Consider the following 25,779-nt stretch of genomic DNA (forward strand, 5'->3'; position numbering starts at 1 on the left):
AATCTGAACCAATTATTTAGTAATAATTATTTTTTTTTCTAAATTATCAGTTGGGCAAAGCTGCATTCCAGAGGCACAATGACCCTTTAGATGCTGCTCTCTTCTACTTGGCCATGAAGAAAAAGGCTGTCCTTTGGGGACTCTTCAGGTAAGACTCTTGATTTTTATCAGCTTTTTAAAATCAGCTATTGTATTTTTTTGGTTTTTAATTGACATAACACAAAGTTTACCTTAAGAAAAAGTGATTGTGATATCAAGTTCAATAGTTTGTTTGTCTCAGGTCCCAGCATGATGAGAAGATGACTCAGTTCTTCAAGAACAATTTCAGTGAAGACCGCTGGCGAAAGGCAGCTCTAAAAAATGCTTTCTCCCTGCTGGGAAAGCAACGCTTTGAACAGTCAGCCGCCTTCTTCCTGCTTGCTGGATCACTCAAAGACGCCATTGAGGTGTGAATAACTCACATGTGTCGCATGTGTGATTAGTAGTTATAGTCCATTCTATTTCTTGTTCATAGAGTACATTTCATAAATATATAGTATGTATATAAAACTGCATGTGTCACAATGGGGGCTTTTTTTTGTTGTTAGTATCTGTGATTATTCTGCTAAGCCATTACATCACATCTTAGAAGTCTAAATTATACTGATAATATGCATTAAATGTGCACATATTTTTCCTTGGCCAGTGTTTGTCATAGCACATAGTCAAAACATAGATAGCCCAAAAAGGAAAGAGAGGAAAACACAACACTTTTTAAAGTGAGTTCAGGGTGAGCTTTGCCTTTTTCATCTCCATGTCTCTGAAACCTGGAGAAACATCTCAGCAATATTATATTGAACCATTTATGTTATTCAATGAATAAACATGTACTTAAGATGGAATTTTAACCAGCTTCTTATCTACTGTCTGCGATTTTGTGGTGTGTAGGTGTTGATGGAGAAGATGGAGGATCTCCAGTTAGCCATGATAGTGGCAAGGCTGTATGAAGCAGACTTTGAGAGCTCATCCACCTGCCAAGGCCTCCTTTATGAGAAGGTTCTTGGTTGTAACAGGGACGGGAGTGGTTACCACTGTTCTAGACTTCACCCTGACCCGTTCTTGCGTAGCATTGCATACTGGATCATGAAGAATTACACCCAAGCCCTGGACACACTCTTAGAGCGCATTCCCAAAGAAGATGATGATAACCCTGGTGAGCTGATTTGAAACACTCCAAAACTCACTTGTTCACAAAAACTAAAATACATGTATCTTTTCATTACTGTATGCATTATTTGCTCTACTTACATATTTCTTACATTTCCATTACTTTTTTTACCCCCTGTCTTAGATGTGATGGTCAAATCTTGCAACCCTGTGGTGTTCAGTTTCTACAACTATCTAAGAACACATCCTCTCATCATTCGGCGCCACTTTGCAAGTTCAGAGGGTACAGCAGCAACTGTGGGTCTCACTTCTGAAAAGAGCAGTGCAGTTGAGATCAACCTTATAGAGCGCAAATTGTTCTTCACTACTGCAAATGCTCATTTCAAGGTGAGTTCACTGATCTGGCAGTCTTGAACTTTTTATTGACTATTACACACTGTAAAGATGATAAAATACTTAAGACGACAGATATTTAGCCATTAGCCATAACAATTATTTGAATCCCCTACAGGTGGGTTGCCCAGTTTTGGCCTTGGAGGTGCTCTCCAAGATTCCCAAAGTTACCAAGAAATGCTCATCACCCCTCAGCAAAGCTTCCTCCAAGGCTAATGTAAACTCAACCCAGCCAGTGGAAGAGAGCACAGGTCTGGACTGGGCTTCACCTGCTGCCCCTGCATGGGGAGGAAATGAAAGTGAAGGGGGCCTCGACTGGAGCCAACCTGTGATCAAGTTGCAAGATGAAGAGCTACAGCTGGATTGGGGCAATGATAAGGAAGAGGATGAAGATGATGATGATGATTGTTTAACTATGAAGAAACTTGAAACTGAGACAAAAGCAGAGGGTACTTCTGAATCCAAACAAAGAGATGACTCACAGGTTGGACAAATACATTAAAACCAGCAATAATGCTTCTATAATTTATTACACTGTTCAGTTGTGGTATTGAAATAGGCCACATTTAAAATGAGTAACCTAGCTAAAATATAATTTTATGTATCACTGTAAAGCAATGCTCTGTAAGTAAATCAGGATTTTAAAAAAATTATTGTCTGCAATTTGCAAGTAAGACTCTTTTACACTCCTTTTTAAGTCTAGAATTCTGCAAATTGCGGTGGACAAATTTAAATCAGTATCACTCACAGACACCGTGTTTAGGTATGAAATGTAAGCGGTACTAAATAATGTAACTATTCAAAGTGATTGCAACAATAAAATTGCAACTGTGGCTTACCTCAATTCACTTTATGTCTAAGGGTGAGTCTGAAGTGGACGTGATAGCTGAGCAGCTGAAGTTCCGCGCCTGTCTGAAAATCCTGATGACAGAGCTTCGCACATTAGCCACAGGCTTTGAGGTAGATGGAGGGAAGCTTCGTTTTCAGCTCTACAGCTGGCTGGAAAAGGAGATTGCAGCCATGCATAACATCTGTAACTACAAGGTAAAGTATGGCACATTTTTCATGTCATATATGAAACCACTGAGAGTGATATAAACATTTCATGATTTTATAATGACATGCAGGTAGAAGGGAAGGAGGAGGCGTCGGAGGCAGAGCACTGGGCAGAGCGAGCAGCATCAGTGGACATACCGGATGACATGTTGGAGAGAACAGACGCCGGGGCCTATGAGCGTCATCAAATGGAACGGCGGCGTCTTCAAGCTAAGCAGCAGCACTCAGAGAGGCGCAAGGCTTGGCTGAGAAAGAACCAGGCACTGCTTAGGGTCTTTCTTTCTTACTGCAGTCTCCATGGGGCCAAGGGAGGAGGAGTAACCTCTGTGCGGATGGAGCTCCTGTTCCTTCTTCAGGAGAGTCAACAGGTACTTATTCATACATTGGATAAGGTATCCAAGGTGTTGGGAACTTGATTCATGCAGATCACTCTTTTTGCCTCAGTAAATAAAGAATCTTCATATTTTTTCCTTTTTAGGAGATCACAGTGAAACAGCTGCAATCTCCCCTGCCTCTGCCAACCACCCTGCCTCTGCTATCAGCCTGCATTGCACCCACCAAGACAGTCATAGCCAATCCCGTGCTTCACCTAAGCAATCACATTCATGATATCCTCCACACCATCACCCTCATGGAGCTTCCGCCACATCCAGATATCACAGATGACCGGGTCAGAACTTAAATCTAACCATGCAGTCGCTTAGACTTATTTGCATAATTTTACCTAATTTAAATGCAGAAAAGTGAATTGTGTCTCTCTTCCTCAGGTAAATGCCCTACACACACTAGCAGCGTCTCTGTCTGCTTGCATTTATCAGGCACTGTGCGACAGCCATAGTTACAGGTACCCTATCATCTTCTCTCTCTCTTTCTCTCTCATGCATTTTAATGTTTACAGGCTTATTTTATGTGCCGCCTCAGTGCAGTGATGCCATTCACAGAGGAGACAAATTGGATTGATTAGAAATATTCTTTTTTACTCTAGGAAAAAAAAATCTGTACAAGTTTGATTCGCTAATGGCATGCTTACATTTTAATTCTGTTATTAACTGTGCAGCAGCCAGACAGAGGCCAACCAGTTTACTGGCATGGTGTACCAGGGCCTGTTGCTCAGTGAGAGGAAACGACTGCGCACAGAAAGCATAGAGGAACATGTAACTCCCAACTCGGCTCCTGCCCAGTGGCCAGGTAAAAAGAGCAAATAATTCATATTTTTATCCCGTGTTAAATTGAACTAATTTTGGTCAACGTAATTTTTAGTTGTGGCTATTGAGATGATTACAAGAGATTACAAGAGACCATCCGCAACGTCATTGTGACAAAATATGAAAAGCAGAGGAAGAGGATGAGCAGCACAAAGCAGGAAGTCTGTGTTTATGCAAAGAGGCAGATGGTGTTCTATAATAGGAGCTTCATGGCCTCTGGAAAGGACACAGAAAGACAGATCGTGCTCATGATGCTAATGCTTAGTAAATCAGCTTTATATTGTGCAGAGACAGCATTTTTGTTTTTTGGATATTATTTGGACTTGTTTAAGCAGATACACTGTTGTGTGTGTGTGTGTGTGTGTGTGTTTTGTTTCTCTAGGTGTATCGTCCCTGATTTCACTGTTGACATCTGCCAGGGAGGAGGACCAGCCGAGGCTCAATGTGCTACTGTGTGAGGCAGTCATGGCTGTTTATCTAGCCTTGCTGATCCATGGCCTGGGCACTCATAACAGCAATGAACTATTTCGCCTTGCTGCACATCCTCTCAACAACCGCATGTGGGCTGCTGTCTTTGGAGGAGGAGCCAAAGTCATTATTAAGCCAAAGAGGCCTGAAGCCCCACCAGGTAGAATTATTGCTTTGTTGTTTCTTTATTGCTTTTGGTCTTTTCATATATTCACCTCATCTGTAGTCTCTCCTCTTACCCCTTTTCTCATTGTTGCTTTTTGCTCCATCCTAATGCCTCTAGATTACAATGTAATTGCAGAAATCTTCCCCTGAGCCCAAAGTTGCTGCTGTAGATGTGTTGTGTTTTGTGTGAGTGTGCCGTCTGCCCTGTGCCCCAGTGCCTGCTGATTTTGAGGCAGCCAGGCCAGATGAGTCTCTGGAGACACGAAGACCTGAGCAGGGCAGCCTCACCCAAACCCCCCAACCCATTCTCAATGAAACCCAGTGTCTCAAACGGTCCCCCCCTCCTATTTCACGGAGCGGTGGGCCCAGCACTGTGACACCAGCAACTAAGACCAGCTGTGAGTAAGAAGCTGGTGGATTGCAGTGCTGGTTTGCAGGATTGAAGTGCATGGTAGATGTGCAGGTTTGCATTGTTGCAGATGTTTGACTCCCCCCTTCAATTTCTCACATGATTAAACTGATTGTATTTAAAAACAGCCAGCCCTGTTTGTTTTGAAGTGTTTTTTTTGGATATGCCACGACGCAGTTTGTGTGTTTGTAGCGTACGTGTGTTTTGTGTGTCGATTGTACCGCATGTGCGTGCAATGTCCTCCATGCTCAACTCATGCTGTTGTCCTTATTGTGCCATTAAAGCGACAGTTGGGGCAAGCAAGGTGGGTGCAGAAGCCATAATTGTGCCCCCCCAGACTAAATCTGAAGCTGCAACTAAACCAGGTATATCCTGTGAGGAGTAATGAAGTTCTTTTGGCCTAACTTATCTGTGCTCTGATTGTGTTTGGTGGGAGAGGAAGATGCAGTACATGTTGGCATTTAAGACTCTAAGTGTAGAAAATATCTCCAAGTGGAGACGAGAGGCAAAATAGAGAGTTTCTTAATACCATAACTGTTGATAGGAATCAGGATTAAAACGCTGCGCTTTTGAGCATAGCTGACATTTCACAAACACAGAGCCACGTACCGTACACACTTTCATGTAGTTATCCTAAATAACATTCACTGTTACAGAAAAGGATTCAGTCACTGGTTTAATTCTTTGTCTTTCTCAGCAAAGTCACCATCATTATTAATGTGTTTCTGTCTCTATACAATATTTGTGATACACTACAATGACTTCCACTAATATGTGTGTGTAGTGTCTGTGTTAGTCTAACTGCACTGTCTACTGTTTTGTGTCTTGTCTTGTTTTGTCTGGTGCAATGCCTGTGATAGTGCTCCAAGATAATGGTGCAGGTTTGTGCACAATCTAGTGAATGTTTCCCTGTGTATATACAGTATCTTGAATGTCTGTCTGTATAGTGCATTTTTTACTCAGATGTACTGTATATTGTCAGTGTTCTATTGTGGATGTGTGCTGTGCTTAGAGTGTGGATGACATTTTTTCCTGATGTTTGCCATTACAGTGAAGTGTCAACTCCTCATTATCCTTTTCCAGCATTTTACAGACTGCAGATTACGTGGTTGGTATTATAAAAGTATGAAAGATGCTGTGTCTTGTCCACCAGTGGTGCTCCCTCAAGCCCCAGCAGAGGATGTGGATCGGTACAGGCGTAGATTCAACATGAGGATGCTGGTTCCTGGACGCCCTGTGAAGGAGACACCAGCCACTCCACCACCTGTGCCCACAGAGAGACCCACTTACAGAGAAAAGTTCATTCCTCCAGAGCTGAGCATGTGGGATTATTTTGTGGCCAAAGTAAGGCATTTGACACAATTAGAATCTATAGAATAGAATCCAGTTATCGTCATTGAATTACACTTGACATATATCATTGCAACAAAACGAGGTTTGCAGTTCTGTTAATATGCATAGGCATAACAGGCAGTATACAAATATAAACACCATGTCGACAACAAGTGGAGTAAAAATGATATGGACATGGATAGATAATGCAACATGGTTATACAACTAATCCATCTTCCTTTCCCTCACTCCTCAATATTTGTCCTCTCAGCCCTTCCTGCCGCTGTCAGACAGCAACGCTTTGTGCGACTCTGATGAAAGCGGAGCAGAGGATGATGATGATGATGATGACGCCTTTCTTTCCGACACGCAAATAACCGAGCACTCTGACCCCAACTCCTACAGGTAGGCTGTCATTCTGGTGCATCATTTGTGAAACAGTGCATCAAATTAAGTTTTATCCTTAATGTCTGTTTGGCACCCCAGCTGGGCTTTGATCCGCCTGGTCATGGTGAAACTCGTTCATAACTGCATTAAGAATTTTCTGCCTATCACTGGCCTCGACTCTGCAGGTACAAACGCAACAAAGTTTACACTCCTGCATGATATACTGTTTTATTTCCTTGTGTATGTCTAAATAAATAATTTAAGCATCACATTTGTCAATTGTGTGTGCTACAGACTTGCCAGTCACTTCGCCTCTTACCAATGCTGTGTTGAAGACCCTGGAGAACTGGGAACAGCTTCTACTGGACCCAATGAATAAATTTGACGGCCCGCCCCCCAACTACATTAACACTTACCCTACCGACCTCAGTGCAGGAGGTGGTCCTGCCATACTGCGACACAAGGCCATGTTGGAGCCAGACAACACTCCCTTCAAGTAAGACTTCCATCAATCACATTGACACACTGACATTGGGGCAGGTTATAAACATTAGCTGTGACACCTTATTACTGCAACATCAGCAAATGATTTAGATGCCCTTTTACTACAGCAGGGACTATCATTGTGTTTTACTCCTTTTGTATGAGAATATTTATACATATACAGTGGTGTGAAAAATGTTTGCCCCCTTCCTGATTAATTTTAATTTTTTTTGCATGTTTGTCACACTTAAATGTTTGAGATCATCAAACAAATTTAAATATTATTCAATGACAACACAACTAAACACAAAATGCAGTTTTTAAATGAAAGTTTTTATTATTGACGGACACAAAAATCCAGACCTACACGGGCCTGTGTGAAAAAGTTGCCCCCCCTGTTAAAACACAACTGTGGTTTGTCACATCTGGGTTCAGTTTCTCCAGCCACACCCATGCCTGATTACTGCCACACCTGTTCTCAATTAAGAAATCACTTAAATAGGACCTAGCTTTGGGACTCCAGCAAACCACTGTGAGAGCCATTATCCACAAATGGCGCAAAATTGGAACAGTGGTGAACCCTCCCAGGAGTGGCCGGCCAACCAAAATTACCTCAAGAGCGCAGCGACGACTCATCTAAGAGGTCACAAAAGAACATCCAAAGAACTCACTTGCCTCAGTTAAGGTCAGTGTTCATGACGCCACCATATGAAAGACACTGTGCAAAAACTGCCTGTATGGCAGAGTTCAGCACGAAAACGCTGAGCAAAAAGAACATTAAGGCTCATCTCAGTTTTGGCAGAAAACATCTTGATGATCCCTAAGACCTTTGCGAAAATACTCTGTGGTCTGACGAGAAAAACATCTGGCATAAAAGTAACGCCGCATCTCAGAAAAAGAACATCGGACCCAGAGTAAAATAAGGTGGTGATAGTGTGATGGTTTGGGGCTGTTTTGCTGCTTCACGACCTGGAAGACTTGTTGCAATAAATGGAACCATGAATTCTGCTGTCTACCAAAAAATCCTGAAGGACAATGTCTGGCCATCTGTTTGTGACCTCAAGCCGATTACCACATCTATAGTGTTGGAGTTATACGGCAACCGGATTGGCCCCATCTCGTGGTGGAGGCCGATACTATCTGATCTTCAAAATACAGTACAGCGGATCGGCAGCCGATCTCGATCCAGAAGATCGAATCGGGTCATCCATAATTTCAATTTGTTTGATGTGAAACATGTAAGTGTGACAGACATGCCACATCAGGAAAGGGGCAAACACTTTTGCACACCACTGCATACACACATGCACACACACATATGTACATCATGAATGTAATTGAATGAATACTTACCCATGATCAATCAATTTCAACAGTATATGGGATGATATTGGAATGATATAATATCAAGGAATGTATAAACTACCTAACATATTTAATGATTTTATTTTTCTCAGGACAAAGAATCACCAGTCTTTTCCAGCCCGACGCCTGTGGCATTTCCTGGTAAAACAGGAAGTGCTCCAGGAGACTTTAATTCGTTATATCTTCACCAAGAAAAGGAAGCAGAGCGAGGTGAGCTGCTCGCGTGCTACATGTTTTTTTTCCTTATTTTACATTAGGTCTGATAATGAAATCAGGCATTGTTTTATGATTGTTAACAGTAATCTACACCATAATTCTTGCTTATTCATTCTTTGCTCACCTCCTTATTGTAGAAATTCGTAGAAATACGTAGAAATTCGTAGAAATTCAAACGTAGAAATTCAAACGTAATCTCCCGAATTACCTTTTTAGTAGCTATATTTACTGTCACTTGGCAGGTATGGTGTCAGTTTACAGCAGTCGTAAAAGCTGTAAAATACAGTTCTCATTTATTGTATTGATTATTACTATTTAGAAAATAACGTATGGACTTTTAATTATTTTTGCATATGCTAATTCAGTATCTTTATTTCTTAGTTTTACATATTCCTTTGACAGCATATGTAGTTTACCCACTGATTAGTGCCAGACATCTGGAGATAAAAGCTGATCGGATGTCCAAATAAATGTCATGCTTGTAGGGCCCAACCCATCCTTCATATCCCTTAATTGTTGTACACTGAGAAGTACCCACAGAGCATTTATATGTTGATATTATTCTTGTCAGTATGCCTGCTTTGACTTTTTCAGACACCTCTAGTCCAGCGCAGGACAGTTTAGTGGTGTGCTGACTCAACTGCTCAGTAGAGCCCGATCGATATGGGATTTTTGGGGCTGATGCTGATACTGATATTGGGGGCTGAAAAAATATATCAGCTGATATTTTTTGTATTGGCCGATATTTGCTATATTGGCCAATAACCGATATGTTTATGTTTATATATATATATATATATATATAAGAACATTGATATACATAGGATATATACTGTACATGAACATAAATTGGGGGGGGTGTACTCGGGCAGGGAGCAGCACAGAGAGACACACAGGAACGGAGCGACAAATTCCCCGCGCAGCAAAAAAATCTGTTACATATTCACCAATATTGATTAATCGGTGATGCGTCATAATCGGCCTGCCAATAAATCGGTCGGGCTGTACTGCTCAGTAGTGTATTATGTGATCATTTTCATGATTGCATGCCCGTCCAAAACGGACAAGCCCCCACCTCCTGCATGTTGATGAGCTGGCTTCACCAAAGAATTCTCAGTATATTTTATACATCAAAAATCAGCCTTTTTGATTTCCTTTTTTCATCCCATGTTTTATTTTTCTGTCCTGCGTGCATGTGTTTTGTGTTGTGCTGTGTTGTTGGTGTGTTCTGTGCCTCGATGTGTGTTGTATAGTCTGTAGAGAACCATGTGGACCATGTAAACCCAATCTGCATAGCTGGAGCTAGCAGTCTCAATAAGGTAGTATCGCCTAGTATCCTGTCCCTGATTGGTTGGGGCAGTCCCTGCATAGCCAAGCTTGAGGGAGCAACTATATTATGCATTTACACATTTACTGAACACAATTTTGATGAGATTAGTCTAGTCTCATCTCCAGCTTGGTTTCACAGTGACTGCTCCTGCGGTTATGGAAGCATAAAATCTACTCAAGGCTAATCTATCACACGTCTGGGATGTGTTTGCTTTCCTCTGTCATAACATCACATCCAATCCCTACCAATAAAAGATAAATGTCCTTTTTTTCTCTCTTTTTTGAAGACAAAAGCATCAAAGCTTCCCTGAAATCACTTGGTACACAAAATAAGTTTAGTTATAAAATAATAATACTTTTACTTGCATGCTCACTGTCAACACTGTATGCTACTTTTGCAGGGTTTCTCTGAGGAAACCAAACCACTTCTGACTTTTAACTGTGCGCCCCTGACAGATTTTTCTTTAACTACTTTTTTCCTGTGAATGTGCTTCTTCTTGATGCTACTTTTCACATAAATTGGAGTTATAATATATTTTGTTGACTAAAATTGGCTAAAAGAGTAGGTTGCCCATAGTTCTTCCTAATTAACTAATGTTCCTAATTAGAAATGTTTCTGATAACCGGCTTCTAAATACCGGTACCCACTGTTTAAACATTCTGTCTGCTTTTTTGACTTATCTAGGTGGAGGCAGATCTGGGTTATCCAGGAGGCAAAGCAAAAATCATTCACAAGGAGTCTGACATAATCATGGCATTTGCAATCAACAAGGTAAAGTTGGTGACATTGAGGCTTTCTTTTTCATGCTGAGGAAATATACCGGAATATAGATAGGTTGACAATGACATGAAACATGACATTAGTTGACATTTGACTAACCTGCTCACACTCTTTTCCAGGCTAACTCTAATGAAATAGTGCTGGCCTCCACCCATGATGTCCAGGAGGTGGATGTTTCTACGCTTGTGGCAGTGCAGCCCTACACTTGGATAGGAGAGGATTTTGATAAAGAATCACGCAGGTCTGATGGATCCTTATTTGTCTTCAAATGTTTTATTTCGATGTCAGAATTGTCAGAATTGTGCTTTGCTTTCTAGCTCTGATGACATTGACTACCGATCGTCTCACACCAACATTGCCCAGGCCAGCACTGTCCCGTTTGCACCACCACAGATGCCTGTCTCTGCATCTATGCCATGGCTTGGCAGTGGGCAGACGAGCATGGGAGCCAGCGTGGTACAGACTCATGCACACTGACATACATTATACACACTTACTGTATATATCCATCCATTCTATATCACTTATCTTGTCTGGTCTGGTTGTGGCAGAACGCTAGAGTCTGTCCCAGCTCATTTAGGTTGCGAGCCTAAATGAGCACCCTGGACCAGTCGGTCATGGGACTGACACATTGTAGAGCAGGTGTTGGCAACCCGCTGCTCCGGATCTGCATGCGGCTCTTCAGCCTCCTTGTTGACACTTGAATATTTTATTAACACCCGAGTGGGGAAAATGCACAAAATCATTTGCTGAGTTCTGACTGGTGATTGGATAAGCAAGGGAAAGTGAGCGGAAGCTAGTGTGTGCAGTGAGCTACTAGCGAGACATCTGTTTACCCCCGCGGTAAGATAATCATTAATGCCAAAAAAGAAACGTCAGAAGAAAATAGTTTAATTCTGCATGGCCAGATTCTTTTGTCTTCTCTGCCAACGATGCTGGCTTACCTGTGTGATTGGTATGTGGCCAGCAATTGTCAAACAACAAAAAAAAAGTTGAAAGACATTTTCAAAACAAGCACTCGACATTTTGTGAAACGTAGTAATTTCTTTCAAAGTAGTCCTACACATTTGTAACAGTGGTCATCCCTACAGTCCAGCCCTGCACACGCCAGTCTCAAACCAGCAACCACACATGTCCACTGATTAAGAGTTAAGTCGAGCAGCATTAGCATGTCAGCTAAAAGCAAAAAGGCTGTCCATTCACCGTGCTACTTGTTTCTGAAGGCGTCAGCTAGCAAGGTTTAACCAGAGTGCTATCACAACCCCACCTTGGCATCCGTTACAAATGCACATTGTACTTCTGTTCTGATCTGTGACTCTCTTGATAGAAAAGGTTGCTGACCCCCGTGTTACGGAAATACAGTAAAACCAACATCTACAAGCAATTTCACTTAACATACATTTTAAGACTGTCTATCTGAAGAGAACCCATACTAAGATTACAGATTTAAAATAGGAATCTTCTTGCTGGGACACCGTGCATACACCCTCGCACATTCATCTCAAAATGTGTATGTGCAGTTCAGCGTCTCTGCCACCAGGGGGAAAACTAAGCTCAGTTGTGGAGACAAGAGACCCCAGTGTCAAGCAGCAATAATGTATTTTCACCCAATATAAAGATGACAACTGCAGATCATTTCATTAGCGCTGCTGAATACCTTTACTCAGCCTGTCTATGATCGTTGCATATTTTCAGAAAATGCCGTATTTTACATTTATTATCTTTGTTGTACAAAACTTAGCCATGCCGCCTAAACAGCTGGCCTGCTGAGTCTATGAGGGCTGATACAGTGTGGTAACGTGTTTGCATCTCTCAGATGGACATGCACATAAACACAGATAGCACCCACTCTCACAGCCGCTTGCCCAAGGTGCAGCTTTGCGTCACTCTTACACACAGCCAGGGTTCTCCCTGTCCCAGCCATATTGATAAATGTGTGGAGCGTGAATGATACACAGGTCAAAATTTATCAAAGGCTTTGTTAGATGCACATCTCATCCTACTACCTGTGTCTTAACTTTTCCAGATCATGAAGAGGAATCTAAATAATGTCAAGAGAATGACATCCCATCCAATATATCAGTATTGTAAGTATCTGTTTTCAATGTGCTCTCACCAGAATCTAGTAGGAATTTTGTGAACCACTGTATTTGGCTCCATCGCCGCAAGGATGAAGGTGTGAAAAAAGGATTCATATTTATTTGTGCTCAGCGCTAATTTTCTCATCAGGTCATGATATGTGTGTCAGGTGGGAGGCCTATACTGGCACCCTCCATACTGCTCACATGAAGAGGATAAAATGAAACCAATGAGAGATTATCCTCACAAGTTGGCATCTCTTGTCAACGTAAGCAAGGAAGTGAGGACCTGAGGGTGTGATGCAGGGACACATTTGATTGGTCAGACAGTTGACATGCGTGTTTGAGCACTACTCAAATGATGATAATTGGCTAAACTGGGAGAGGGAAGTTGCAGGGATTTGTTAAATTTGTGAGAATTCAAAATTGTGAAATCCTTGGGGCAGTGGCGGATTCTGGAATGTGCATTGATGAAGGGAAGCCGTGCGCCTAGGCCTGTTATGATAATCAAAAAATCGATGACTCGAACGATAAAAAAAAAACACGTCAATAATTATGAAGCCCTCGATATATTGACATGTGCATGTATGTCTGTCTGTTTCATCTGCTCGTTTCTCTGTATCACACAGAATAGATGACAAGAGGGTTCACTCTGCATCTGCCTGTGCGCATTGGTTCTATAGTGGAATGAACAGAGTGAACCCTCATCTCCTCTCATTCAGCCTCTTTGGTGAGGTGGGGCTACTAGTGAGTGGACACAGAATGCTAGCAACAAATTAGCCTTGTGAGAAATCATATGCTAACATGAATGAAGGCACAGAAGCGATGGTTTCTAAGGCGAATGCAACAGCCCCAGTGTGGGAATATTTCAGTTTTAAACAGAATGAACAAGGTGAGCGTATGAACACCCACAAACCGATATGTCGCATTTGTTCAAAAGAAGTGACGAGGAAACGGGGGGAAAACGACCAACTTATATGCACACCTGAAACACAACCACCCTCTTCAGTTTTCCTAAAAAAAACTACCGCTGGAAGTGCAGCAGAGCCTTCGTCCCGACAGCCAAAAAATGGTCTCAAAAAATGTCAATAACATCAATTCATAATTTGTAGGACAGTTGTCTACCAGGAAAATGTGTTATCATGGCAGGCATTTTATGCCATATAATTAATTTTAAAATGGGCTCAGAAGTTGCTTGTACAGGTATGATACAAGCAACTTCTGTGTCAAGCTAATGTGGCTCACAAAAGTACACTATACTTGAATACCATCCAGTGGTTCAAATGTGAATTACACCTCATGACAATAATTAAAAAATGGTCTCAAAAAAATGTGTCTAACATTGATTATTGACAATAATTTGTAGCACAATTACGGACCAGCAAAATTCGTCATCGTGACAGGCCTACATGCGCCTCTGCCAGAAAAGAAATTGCCCCATCAAGTGTTAGTCTCTGGTCAATCAGTGGTGACATGTTAATCTATGTGGGGAATTAGCTGAAAGGATGTCTTGCACTGGGCTCCATTCACAAGTGCAACCGGGTGGCTTGGCTCAGGTGGTGAAGTGTTCCCGGTTCCCTACAACCGTCCTGAAGTATCCTTACACATATTGAAACTCACATCGCTCCTGATACTGTGTCATCAGTGTGTGAATGAGCTTTCCTTCAATGGTATCATATACCACCACCATTTAAAGCATTTTGACTACATTAAAGGTAGTGCAATCACAAATACGCTGCACCCCAATTGTTATTGGGGTTTTTTTAAATAGCTTTACAGTTTTAGCAATTTTTAGCAGTTTGGCCTTGGTGTAGGTTTGTACAGTATTCTACTGAGTAACATTCTACTTATATGGTTATTATAGAATTAATAAAACAAAATGTAATAGTGCCTAAGACTTTTGTACAGTACTTTGAGTGAAGCCCATTTGCCGTATACTGTAACCTCACTCATGCAGCATGGTAAACATGCTATGGATACTTGAATTGTTTGCCACCAAAGCATTAAAAATCTATTTTTCTATCTTCAAGTAAAATAAAATAATGGTGTTCTTTTAAAAATAGTACATTATTTTTCATATGTAAGTGAAAACAGCTACTTGTTTCAAGCCAATGCATAGTCAGGCATCACCAGAGTATAGTCAACTTGGCGTATACTGTACCAATGTGTCTGTGCTTGTATGGAAGACATGACAGGAGCCCAGGATGGCAGTGTGAGAATGTTCGAATGGAACAGACCTCAGCAGCTCATCTGCTTCAGACAAGCAGGCAATGCTCGAGTCACACGACTATATTTCAACTCCCAGGGCAACAAAGTATGCGCATACATCCATACAAATTTTTCATCCTCTTTGTTTTGTCTTTCTGATGAAGTTGTGCTGATTGTTCTAGTGTGGAGTCGCTGACGGTGAGGGATTCCTCAGTCTGTGGCAAGTCAACCAGACGTCCTCCAACCCTAAACCCTACCTGGTGAGGTCATCCCTCAACTACCCCATTGCATTGAGCATTTCACCAACACGAACATGCATGTCAATGGAGGGGGAAAAAAGGACACTTTTCACCAGATCTGTTGTGTATGTGATATTGCCGGTAGAGTTGGCAGTGCCACACGAAGACCTGTGGAGATTTTGCTTTCATCACATCCTCGAGTCTCATTGCCACGGCTGGACAGTCCAATGATAACAGGTCTACCTCAAGTTGTTGTTTGACCAGAACTGCTTGTTATCTTTTTAGTACCAAGTGACACAACGGATCTTGTTTTTCCACAGAAATGTGTGTTTGTGGGACACTCTGATTTCACCCAGCAATACCATGGTGCACGGTAGGAATTTCCAAAAGCTTCATATGGGTTTCTCATATATCAAGTTATGCTCTATTAATTTTAGATTTGGTCTTGTCTCTCCCTTCAGCCTTCCCATGCCATGAGAACGGGGCCACTGTGCTGCAGTATGCTCCTAAACAGCAGCTGCTGATCACTGGAGGCAGAAAGGGCTTTGTGTGTGTGTTTGACATCCGCCAGAGACAGCTGCTCCACACTTTCCAAGCCCATGACTCCGCCATCAAGGCGCTTGCACTGGATGCCTTCGAGGACTTCTTTGTCACCGGCTCTGCAGAGGGCAACATGAAGGTGACGCATATAGGGTTGTCACAGAACAGAGTTCTGTTTCAGTTAAAGAACATTTATGGTTGTAGATTGCTGCTGTGTACAACATGTTGAAAACGGTTCAGAATATTTTATTAGCTAAAGAATGGGGGAGCGTAATCTTTGAGGTGGTTTTTGACTGTAACCACATGACGAGCTGTGCCCTTAAATGCACACTAGTGCTACCTGCAGTTCAAATGGAACTGATCAGTGACATCGAGTCCATGATGACAGAGAATATGTAATATTGAAAGAGATACCTTTTTTGTTGAGATGCTTTTATGTGACAATAATCCATTCTTCTGCATACTTCTGAATTAAAAAGCAGTTCCATCTGACCACAGCCTAATGCCGGGGCGCCACTGAGAAGAGTCTGACTTTTCTCTAATGCAGTACAGATTTACTGACTGTGATGTCATCTTTCTCCAGGTGTGGAAACTAGCTGGCCATGGGCTCATGCACTCCTTTGGCAGTGAGCACGCTAAACAGTCCATCTTCCGCAACATCGGCGCCGGGGTCATGCAGGTGGAAACCCGGCCCGGTAACCGCATCTTTACCTGCGGGGCAGACGGCACCCTGAAGATGAGGGTCCTTCCTGACCGCTACAACATCCTCAGCAGCTTGGTTGACATCCTGTAATTCCTGCTTTCACATTTGAGCGCCCAAAGAGGAAATGGGGCGGGGGGGGGACAAAAAAATCACAAAAGCTTATGTAACACTTGCAAGGCATTAACAGTGTAATAGATGAGGAAAGAGCTGGTCGATTTCTTTACTTTTGGCATCTTTCAGTGTTCATAAGTTTACTGTTGATCATATCTACAGTGACAAACGGAGCTGCAAATGTTAGTTTTCCCAAAGGCTGAAAGCAAAAGGTAACATACTTGATTTTAAAGCTAGATTTATTGTCATTTTATTGAAGAATCTCTACTCTTAGAGCGTGTCCATAGGGAAGCTATGCATGTCCTGTTCTCGTTACGCGGTGCAATCACAGGTCTGTTGATAGTGCTCTGTAAAAGTGCTCTGGCAAATCTTTTAAAAGTGTGTAACTGTCGTCATTTTGTGCCCACAGCTGAACTCTCTTAGCATCTACTGTAACCAGCACTGCGGTTTGTTATTAAGTCAGTGGTATCCAGGTGTGAATCAAGTCGTTGGACATTTTCTTTTAATGTTTTTTTTTTTTTTTTTTGGACACCTCCTCCCTTTATGCCTGGCTTTTCTCAGTCCTTATGGAAGAGTGCATTGCTCCTATAGTGACAACCCCTCCCACCCCGCCCAGTCCCTTCTATTGCAGACTACCCCGGTAACACACACTGACCAGTCTTGGTTTGGCCTTGTGTGTGTGTGGGTGCGTGTGTGTGTGGATGCGTGTGTCTGTGCGTTCACGCTCCTGTGTCTGCCCTCAAATGCCTGTTTGTGTGGCAGCCTCACTGCTAGAACATTCCTGTTTGGGAAGATGTGTTTTACTCTCGTGACTGTGATTTCAGTGTTTCCATCTGTCTGGTCCCAACATGAATGCCCCCCTCTTAACCCCACACTGGAAACACAAAATTTTCACTTCTAGTTTTGCACAAGATTATCTTGATGATTCTTTTTTTTGGTCTTGGTTTTTTAACAATTGAATTTTATTTAAATTATTTATGTGTTGCTTGTGTCGTTGTTTGATTGACCATTCCTTTGTAAAACTATTTAACTTATTGCCTTTTATTTTAGGAATGTAAGGGGTTTTACTTGACTGGGAGATGTGCAACACAGTCGTGTGTGTAAGTGTGTGTTACCTTGCTAGTTGTTTTTACCGTTTCATCCATAAAGCATCCATATTTGCACTCTAATTATGGAGACACTAAAGGTTTTATTTCGAATAAATAGGTTATTGAAGAAAAATCTGTTAAATACGAATGAATGTCTGGCTTTATTTGGCCTAGTAGTCAAATGTTTGAAATAGTTTTAATATATAAATGATATAAATATATATATATGAAATATCACAGCAGCTTGTACAAACATGAAAGCATTTCTTTATTTTTGGTTTGTATCATACCAGCTGAATTAGTTGTAACTTTTGTTAGGTGTATGTAAGGTATTTATTAAACAAATTTGTGTTTCTCTCCCCTCTTTCCACCCACTATGTGTATTGTACGTGTTTTACCAGTGGCCCCACTGGTGTCTGGTGTGTGTATATGTGTGTGTATCAGTGTGTGTGCATGCACAGCAACACAAAACTAGTATCATGGGCAGGTGCTTGCAGGAGTACCAGTGCCAGAAAGAAATAGCAGGTCTTGGTTGGAGATTTACCTTTGTAAAGTGAATAAATTATTTTTATTTCATTGCGGTGATTTGGTCCTGTTATTATTTCATCCTTGCTTCTTATATAGTGGCCTGGGCTTACTCAACTGCAAAGGGGACAAGGCATTAATTAGGGGTTTCTTTGTACAAACACATTCATAAATATACTACTCACAAGAGGTTACCGTAGGGATATTTCAGATACATTTCAGGGTGATCCTAAAATGTACTACTGTAACTTCATTTGAGCTACTCTAATTTTGAATGCACACGTCGAACATGGTCAATATTTAACGCACAACTTGCTGTTCTCTAACAGCACTTGTGCTTATCCCTAACTTGTGAGTAGTATTATACTAATATTAAAACCCAAATAAATAACAATGTGTGGTTAAACAAACAAAATACAAGCTCTATTGTCAATAAAAGACAATAGGAAAACTGGACTGAACTCATTTGAAGGCGCTCCCACAAAACAATCAATCAATGGCCACACAGAAGGAACTCTGCTTGAGGGTAAATATAATATTAGATCAGCTTTAATACTGCACAGGGAACCTGTGTCTCCACACTTAAATGCATTTGAAAGACTGCATCTCTGTAAGTGCTGCTGTTTTGGTTAGCAACAGAACTTGAATTTTTCTGTGTGGGGGCAAAACGGAGGTGAATATGATTGGAGGAGATAGGCTTATTTGTTTGCAAATCGAGACAAGGCATGTGTTAGATCGGAGGTCACTATTTGGGGAAATATGGTAATGGTTGATCACAAATACAAAAGCATAGATATGTACACAATATAGGGTGCAAAATCATGCAACTAGTTTTTAACACCTAGCTTTAAATAAGTTGGTTAAAATGTTTAGTTTGATATAAATTATGGGAAAAACAGTTGTGATATGCATTGTACATCAGGAATACAGCACTGTACTTTTTACACTGTTGTTTATGAGCTGATTGAAATCATCATTTCTATGAACTACTTCCTATATAACCTGTTTGTAAAGATTGGGAGTTTGGTTATCAGCGTTGGTCTGACCTGCAAGACATCACTCGTCAGAGATGAAGTGGACCACATAGAGCTTGACGTAGCTGTTGTCCCACACATACAGATGTCTGTCCTTGGGACTGTAGGAGAGCATAGCCAGCACTCCGCCTGGAGGCCTCAGGTCAAAGGTGACATTAACCGGTTTGCCCTTTAGTAAGTCATAAGCAAAGGTGACTCTCGTGTCCTTGGTGTCTGTAACGTACAGAACCCCACAGGCAATGAAGGCGTTGCCGGCCTTGGTGCGGGGATAAGTGGTGTTGATATGGGAGGTGATGGAGAAGGTCTTCTGGTCCAGCTGGGCCACCACGATGCTCTCGTCCACGCTGGAAGCAAAGATCAGCCACAGGCCATTCTCATCCGCCGCCAATTTGAAGTATGTCTTGGAGTTGTGCAGCAGATAGGCCAGGTTGTGGTACAGTGCGTTGTCTATCGTGAGTGTGTGAAGCCTCTTGGTGTGAAAGTCAAATCTGTCACAAAGTACAATGTGTTATCTATCCCAAGAGAATAAAAAAAAACACCAAATTATTGGTAAATAGTATTTGGCGGCCTGGCTATTACCCCTCCATGAAGTGTATATTTGTTTATACTTTCTCTGTATACCTCAAAATAATCATGAAAAATGTTGTGGGTTTGTCAATATCTTTTGTCATTTAAATGATCCGTGACATAAAAACGTCTGGCATAAAAGTCTAGCACCTGCTATTTCCTAAAAATGTGTTTTGTATCAATCACGTTAGTGTGTAACTGACCGCAATAGTATCTGATCATCGAATACTGTGTTCGTGAGATGAAAGCAAAACAGCATTTTTAGAAATGTGTAAATGTTTGAGGTGTATATGTTTTGGCATAAGTGCATTCTGTGTGTTTTGACAGTGTGTCATTTTGCAAACAAACAAGGACGTATGCAAAATGTGAATGTGGTGTTTGGATAACTGTGAGAATATTTTGAAAAAAAAGAGCCTTGTTTTCAAAATTGCGTATAAACAATTGAAAAAAACTTTTCTCCATTAGTCTCTGTCTACGTGTCTTATTGGACTTACCTGGCAATGGTAGATGTGCCAGCAATTTGATAGTAGAAGGAGCCGTTGTGCACCGTGTGACCACAGCCTTGATAGAACTTTCGAACATTCACTGTGTCGCTGTTGTTGTGTTGGAAAGAAGCAACGTTTTTATACTCCTTCAACACACGACCTGCGAGTAAAAAGATTTAATTCCCCCTCAAACTGAAAGCATCCCGTTCAAAGTGTGTCCAACATACCCGAAAAGTGTTCTGCAACCCATATGCGTTCGTCGTTGAGCAGAGCGGTGTCTTTCATCCATGTCCCAAATGTGTTCTCCATCTTTGTCACATTTCTGGGGTTGATCAGTGACTTTATTAGGCACTCTGAAGGGAAAACAAAGTTGAATTACAAAAAAAGTCAAATTTTCATCCCACGAAGTTCCTATTTTGCATGCTGTCTTTAAACACACCGTTGGTCTTATGTGCCTTCTCGTGGGCTTTACTTGTACCCTTTGCAAATGATGTCTCATCATTTGGAATGGAATATAGTGGTTCTGGAAGAGAGATTTATTATGTTATCCTCTGAATTAAACATCTATCCATCCATTTTCTATGCCGCTTATCCTCATTAGTGTCGCGGGGGTATGCTGGAGCCTATCCCAGCTGACTTCAGGCGAGAGGCGGGGAACACCCTGGACTGGTCGCCGACCAATTGTAGAGTATTAAACATGTAGATATACATTAAGTTCTCTATTTGGGATAAGTCATCAATATCCCCTTACCCATGGTCTGAGCTGCCTGTAGGTGAGCTCTGTGGTGTCTCATTCTTGGTGGCCCTTGAGGTCCTGGCGGTCCAGGGGGCCCCATGGGCCCAGGAGGGCCAGGAGGACCAGGAGGACCTGCAAAAAGAAACCTGATGATGTATCACGTAGTAAGATTGCTGGAGTGACATCACAACTTACCCTCAATGATGACGTCATTGGAAGCTTGGCCGTTCTCTCCAGGGGGCCCGGGCTCCCCACGGTCTCCTTTTTCCCCTAGTTCTCCCTTTTCCCCCTGTAGTCCTGTGGACCCAAGACTGTGCTCAACCACTCAACACACTTATTATTATTCATAAAAGTATTGAGACACCTGGCCGTTGCCACTAATGGAATAAAATATGGAGTTCTGTTTGTTCTGTTTTCCTTGCCTCTGTCGCCAAAGTGCTATTGCTACTGTTGCTGTGGTGCAGAACACAGGCCACAGCTGTACTTGGATTACATTTTGTGTGAGATTGCAACGTCTCCTTTTGTTTGGCCATTTTTTTGTGGAAAGATTAAAGATGGGTGAAACATTGGTCCTCTCAACTAGTCGCTACCCTCTTCTATCCCTTGGATTGAGAACGATGACTCTCAACTTTTTACACCAAGTACAACCTCAGTCACATTTTGCATTGAAGTACCACCCTTTTTGGTGCCTCCATTTATCATCACATTTAGCTTCTTCTTACTCGCAGGTATTTTGGCTTGTGGGTATGAAGTGACGTATACATTAATACTTCAGCAAAGGAAAGTTTTCTTTGAATTCAGTTTCACAGAATCTTTGGTTAATACATTTGTATTTGTACAACTTGCAGATTTTTGGTAATTTTATATCTTCTAAAATAGACCGGATTTTTGCATTCGCCATAAGTGGGTAGTAATTTATAAATATATGATAATACAGGTAAGGTACCACTGTTAGAAAGCCCGCAATGCTTCACTGATACAGTTTTTTTCATGATATTTCGCACTGTGTTCCGGTGATCCTTGAATGCACCAAAGTTGCGTACTGTGACTGGCTACCACGTGACTACGATCTGTTCATGGATCATCTTACATTATCATTCATTAGTGGTGAGTACCTGTAGATTGAATACTTTAAACGTGTGTAATAAGTGTGTGAGGTATATTTAGGGTTTAAACCTGGAGTGAACAATGGCATTTGAGAGGAGGGGAGGCTTTTGGAGCTGAATTGAATCTAATAATTACAACAACCAATTTTATTGCAAATGTGGATCAGAAATCTGATGTGAATGTAAAGGAGGGTTTGGGGGTAAAATATACATTTTTATGGTCATATCAAATACTCGCAATTTCGCCATATGATTTTATATTTGTCATAGTACCATTAGATGGCCCTGTGATTGGCTGGTGGCCAGTCCAGGGTGTAGCCTGCCTCCGCTGAAAAGTCAGCTGGGATAAGCTCCAGCATACCCCCGCGACCCTATTGAGGACAAGCGGCATAGAAAATGGATGGATGGATGGATGGATGTCCATTAGATGGAGCCCGCATTCCACCAGCGGAACCTGAACCACGATGTGGGAATCCATAATATAGAAGTTGTCAGTTGGGATCGTCTGCAGCCGTGCATTCCTAGTAACGTAACATAGACTTATACGAAAACTGGCTATTTAGATTTTTATGTTTGTGTTTAAGTACAATGTTTGGAGTCCTGATTCGGTTCAGTGATTTGTTTGCAGAGGCACAAATAAAAATGTACGTTTTGTATAAGAGTTCTCTTCCTGACCTCTTTTTCCTCGTTTGCCATCAGCACCAGGAAGCCCATTGATCCCAGGGATGCCATCCGTCCCATTAGTACCGGGCATCCCGTCCACACCAGGCAGACCTACAGTGTCACATAAGATGAGCTCAAGAGCATCGAGGTACCATACAGTGTAACCGGTTTTACACCAAAATTCCACTCACCAGGTGGTCCTGGGGGCCCTGCAACAGACAGTTTAGGAGCATGAAATATTATGATGTGACATTTGGAAGGTGAAAAGTGACTACAGTGGTGCACGTTAGACTGTACCAGCTATGCAGACTCCCTGGGTGCTGTTACAAATGTCGATCAACAATTTAATCTGAAAAAAAGTTCAAAGTGAAACTACTGAATTCCTGTAAGAAAATGCATCATTTGTCAGAATTAATAGAAAAATGAAACAGGCTTCAAAGGTGTTATTAAAATAAGGTGTATGTCATCTTACCGGCACCATGGAGTAAGTCAGCATCATCATCATGTCATCCTGCACGTACTCCTTGCGGTATTGGTGGTGGTGCTGCTTGTGCTTCCAATTATGATTTGTCTTCTCTTCTCCAACTTCCTGACTGACCTCCTGCTGATGGAGCTCCGCATCTTCCTCCTGGTGAACCTCCTTCTCCAACTCCCTTTCCTGCTGCCGATCAAGCTCCTGCGCCTCACTCCTCTTATTCCTGGAGTATTGATACCGTGGCTTCCCGGCGTTCCTCTGCATCCCCGCTCGTTCTCTCGGCACCTCCTGGAGAAACTCCACCACCGAGCTCTGCTCCACCTCTACCAGCCTGGCCCCCGTTTGCTCCAACAAAACATGCTGCTGGTTCTGCTGGACCAGGAGCACCAAGAGACCTACAAAATTCAACAATGCCACAATGCATGTCCCGTACAGGACCATCCGCTGAGGGCGAGTCATACTGGGGGTCGGGATCCACATGGTTACCACGTCGCCTCCTTTTCTCTTGGGGTCACCCATACACCTCAGCATCAGCAGATGTCAATCCCACTGTAGGAATGAATGACAAACATCAAAAGGGACAAAAAGCCACAAAAGAGTAGTCCTTCCTTTCAGTGATGATATTTGTGCTCCAAAGAGAGTCCAGTGAGTCAGTGTGGTTCATGTGAGGGCTGGCTGGTAAATACAGTGCCTGTTGTGTTGTTCGCCAAGTGGGTTGTGTGTACATGCAAACCAGTGATGAAGGAGTGGGCATTACACAATCTTGAGGGCTTGTCTGTGAAGAAAACCCCCGCCTGTTCAGTCACCTGATTTATATTCAACACAGTCCATTCTAGGGCATTGCCGTGGGCAGACACACGCACACACACTAACACACACGCACACACACTAACGCACACGCATAAAAGCACTCACTACTGTACATAATAATACATTGAACCAGACAACTAGTCATTCATGTCTACTGTACATCTGCTTAATGCATGCTGATGATGGTGATGAATGAATACAATATTTAGGAAGTAAACCCGCCCCATCAATATGTGTCATCGTCACTTTTCCAGGAGTCAGTTCATGCCCTCTCCTCCCTCAGCTCAGCTCCCCTCCCTGCATTTTTCTCCCGCCGGCACTCGTCCTTGTCACATCCTCGCAGCTTCCATCCACCAACTTGCTACAATGACCTGTTTCCATTGCTTCGATTTAGGCCGAAAAAATGACATTTCTGCAGGAAAAGTGACAAGTCTGCCAAAGTTGCTGGAGGCCTTGAATGTATCCTTGACAGGGAAAAGGCTGGCTACTGCCTCTTGAGGTGGCATTAGAATGGATTTGCATAAAGTGTGTTTAGACAGCTTATTAACCCCAATGAGTGCATGTGACCTCATATAAGTTGAACACCCACACAGAACAACACATCTGTACTGCGATTCTATTCACCACAATGCATCGCATTTTAACAGACGTTCACCATCACGTGTGTCCAAAAGTGTACATAATCTTGTCTCCTTGAAGACATGTCTCAAAGAGCAACATTACTGTTAGTTCCAGGTTCTGGCCTCTGTGGAGCAGAGCTGGTATTCTTGCCTTAAGCTGTAGGTCACCGACAAGACAGTTGTTGACCATCTTGAATCACTCCAGCACATGTGTGTGTGCACAAATCCTGGATTAAGAGCACATCAGCGGCCTCTGCTTTGTTGCCTTTTCATTCCGCCTGCTTCGAGACAGTTGAGGCTGAGGGTCAAAGCATAAAAAGAGCAAACATATCGTGCACCACACTCTCATTGCGTGCCTGTGCGGGTAGTAGGGTGCATAACAGGCAACTCAAAGTGGATTTTTTACTTTAGGATATAACCTACACGGACAAAAGTATTGGGACACCTGGCCATTCCAAGAAAAGTATGGGAAAAAATAGGAATAAAATTACATTTATTTTTGTAGTCAGATGTCACAGTGTCTTCTGCAGTTTATTCTACTGTAAAAGTGTCTGATGGAGGTCAAGGTCAGGTTCTTCAAGTTCTTCAACACATACCTTTATGAACCTCGCGTTGCACATTGGGGTGCAGTCATGCTGAAAAACAAAATTGTTAGCATTATAGAAGTGTCCATAATGTCCTGTCTCACCAGGCTTTTCCATACAGTGTAGCTGTAAGGCGTGCAAGTCAATTCAACACAACTACAATTTGTAGTGCAATTTCTCCCCTGCTCTGGTTCCTCCTGCTCCTTCTCTGAGGTGCAGCTGTCGTCCTCACAAGCTGCCTTATCTTCTCCCAAACACAAGCTGCTGTCAGACTTGCTGCTTCAGATCAAGGACATAAGGTTTTGCAGGGCAGTTGGTGTTTTAGTACTGTAAATTATACGCAGATGGTCATTGATGTGATAGGAAATCAGCTTAATTAAAATGGAAAGGAAATCAAGTGATGAAGCTACAATAGCATACTGACTCGGGTATTTATGTTGTAAAAGGAGTTTAGGAGGAATGTAAATTCAAC

The 25,779-nt window shown here is 42.2% G+C and overlaps 2 protein-coding genes across 6 annotated transcripts in view; one reads left to right on the forward strand and one right to left on the reverse strand.

Moving 5' to 3' along the window:
• The window catches only part of dmxl2 (Dmx-like 2), a 37,870-nt gene extending 19,592 nt beyond the window's left edge, over positions 1 to 18,278 (forward strand). For 2 of the 5 annotated variants that reach the window (XM_054770483.1, XM_054770484.1), the window contains exons 28-56: positions 51 to 148; positions 281 to 446; positions 928 to 1,192; positions 1,331 to 1,533; positions 1,658 to 2,023; positions 2,401 to 2,583; positions 2,667 to 2,963; positions 3,074 to 3,265; positions 3,363 to 3,439; positions 3,653 to 3,783; positions 4,183 to 4,428; positions 4,649 to 4,831; positions 5,127 to 5,207; positions 5,996 to 6,186; positions 6,446 to 6,579; positions 6,661 to 6,746; positions 6,856 to 7,057; positions 8,502 to 8,619; positions 9,879 to 9,944; positions 10,640 to 10,726; positions 10,855 to 10,976; positions 11,053 to 11,191; positions 12,762 to 12,822; positions 15,000 to 15,127; positions 15,204 to 15,281; positions 15,406 to 15,497; positions 15,581 to 15,633; positions 15,722 to 15,939; positions 16,384 to 18,278. In XM_054770483.1, the coding sequence (XP_054626458.1) occupies positions 51 to 148; positions 281 to 446; positions 928 to 1,192; positions 1,331 to 1,533; positions 1,658 to 2,023; positions 2,401 to 2,583; positions 2,667 to 2,963; positions 3,074 to 3,265; positions 3,363 to 3,439; positions 3,653 to 3,783; positions 4,183 to 4,428; positions 4,649 to 4,831; positions 5,127 to 5,207; positions 5,996 to 6,186; positions 6,446 to 6,579; positions 6,661 to 6,746; positions 6,856 to 7,057; positions 8,502 to 8,619; positions 9,879 to 9,944; positions 10,640 to 10,726; positions 10,855 to 10,976; positions 11,053 to 11,191; positions 12,762 to 12,822; positions 15,000 to 15,127; positions 15,204 to 15,281; positions 15,406 to 15,497; positions 15,581 to 15,633; positions 15,722 to 15,939; positions 16,384 to 16,593 (4,473 nt within the window). In that variant the 3' untranslated portion in view covers positions 16,594 to 18,278. The remainder of the gene's footprint in view (positions 1 to 50; positions 149 to 280; positions 447 to 927; positions 1,193 to 1,330; positions 1,534 to 1,657; positions 2,024 to 2,400; positions 2,584 to 2,666; positions 2,964 to 3,073; positions 3,266 to 3,362; positions 3,440 to 3,652; positions 3,784 to 4,182; positions 4,429 to 4,648; positions 4,832 to 5,126; positions 5,208 to 5,995; positions 6,187 to 6,445; positions 6,580 to 6,660; positions 6,747 to 6,855; positions 7,058 to 8,501; positions 8,620 to 9,878; positions 9,945 to 10,639; positions 10,727 to 10,854; positions 10,977 to 11,052; positions 11,192 to 12,761; positions 12,823 to 14,999; positions 15,128 to 15,203; positions 15,282 to 15,405; positions 15,498 to 15,580; positions 15,634 to 15,721; positions 15,940 to 16,383) is intronic. The other 3 variants (XM_054770485.1, XM_054770486.1, XM_054770487.1) reach the window with 3 other exon arrangements.
• gldn (gliomedin) lies at positions 17,217 to 24,024 on the reverse strand. Its single transcript, XM_054770488.1, has 10 exons — positions 23,291 to 24,024; positions 23,116 to 23,167; positions 23,010 to 23,027; positions 22,831 to 22,929; positions 21,245 to 21,346; positions 21,065 to 21,181; positions 20,753 to 20,836; positions 20,541 to 20,666; positions 20,323 to 20,473; positions 17,217 to 19,749 (listed from the first exon to the last, which is right to left on the reverse strand). Exons 1-10 carry the CDS (start codon positions 23,822 to 23,824, stop codon positions 19,284 to 19,286), a joined length of 1,749 nt encoding a protein of 582 aa, XP_054626463.1. The 5' UTR covers positions 23,825 to 24,024; the 3' UTR covers positions 17,217 to 19,283.
• Positions 24,025 to 25,779: the final 1,755 nt, after the last annotated feature.

The sequence above is a fragment of the Dunckerocampus dactyliophorus genome, chromosome 3 (assembly GCF_027744805.1).
Source record: "Dunckerocampus dactyliophorus isolate RoL2022-P2 chromosome 3, RoL_Ddac_1.1, whole genome shotgun sequence".
Lineage (NCBI taxonomy): Eukaryota > Metazoa > Chordata > Actinopteri > Syngnathiformes > Syngnathidae > Dunckerocampus > Dunckerocampus dactyliophorus.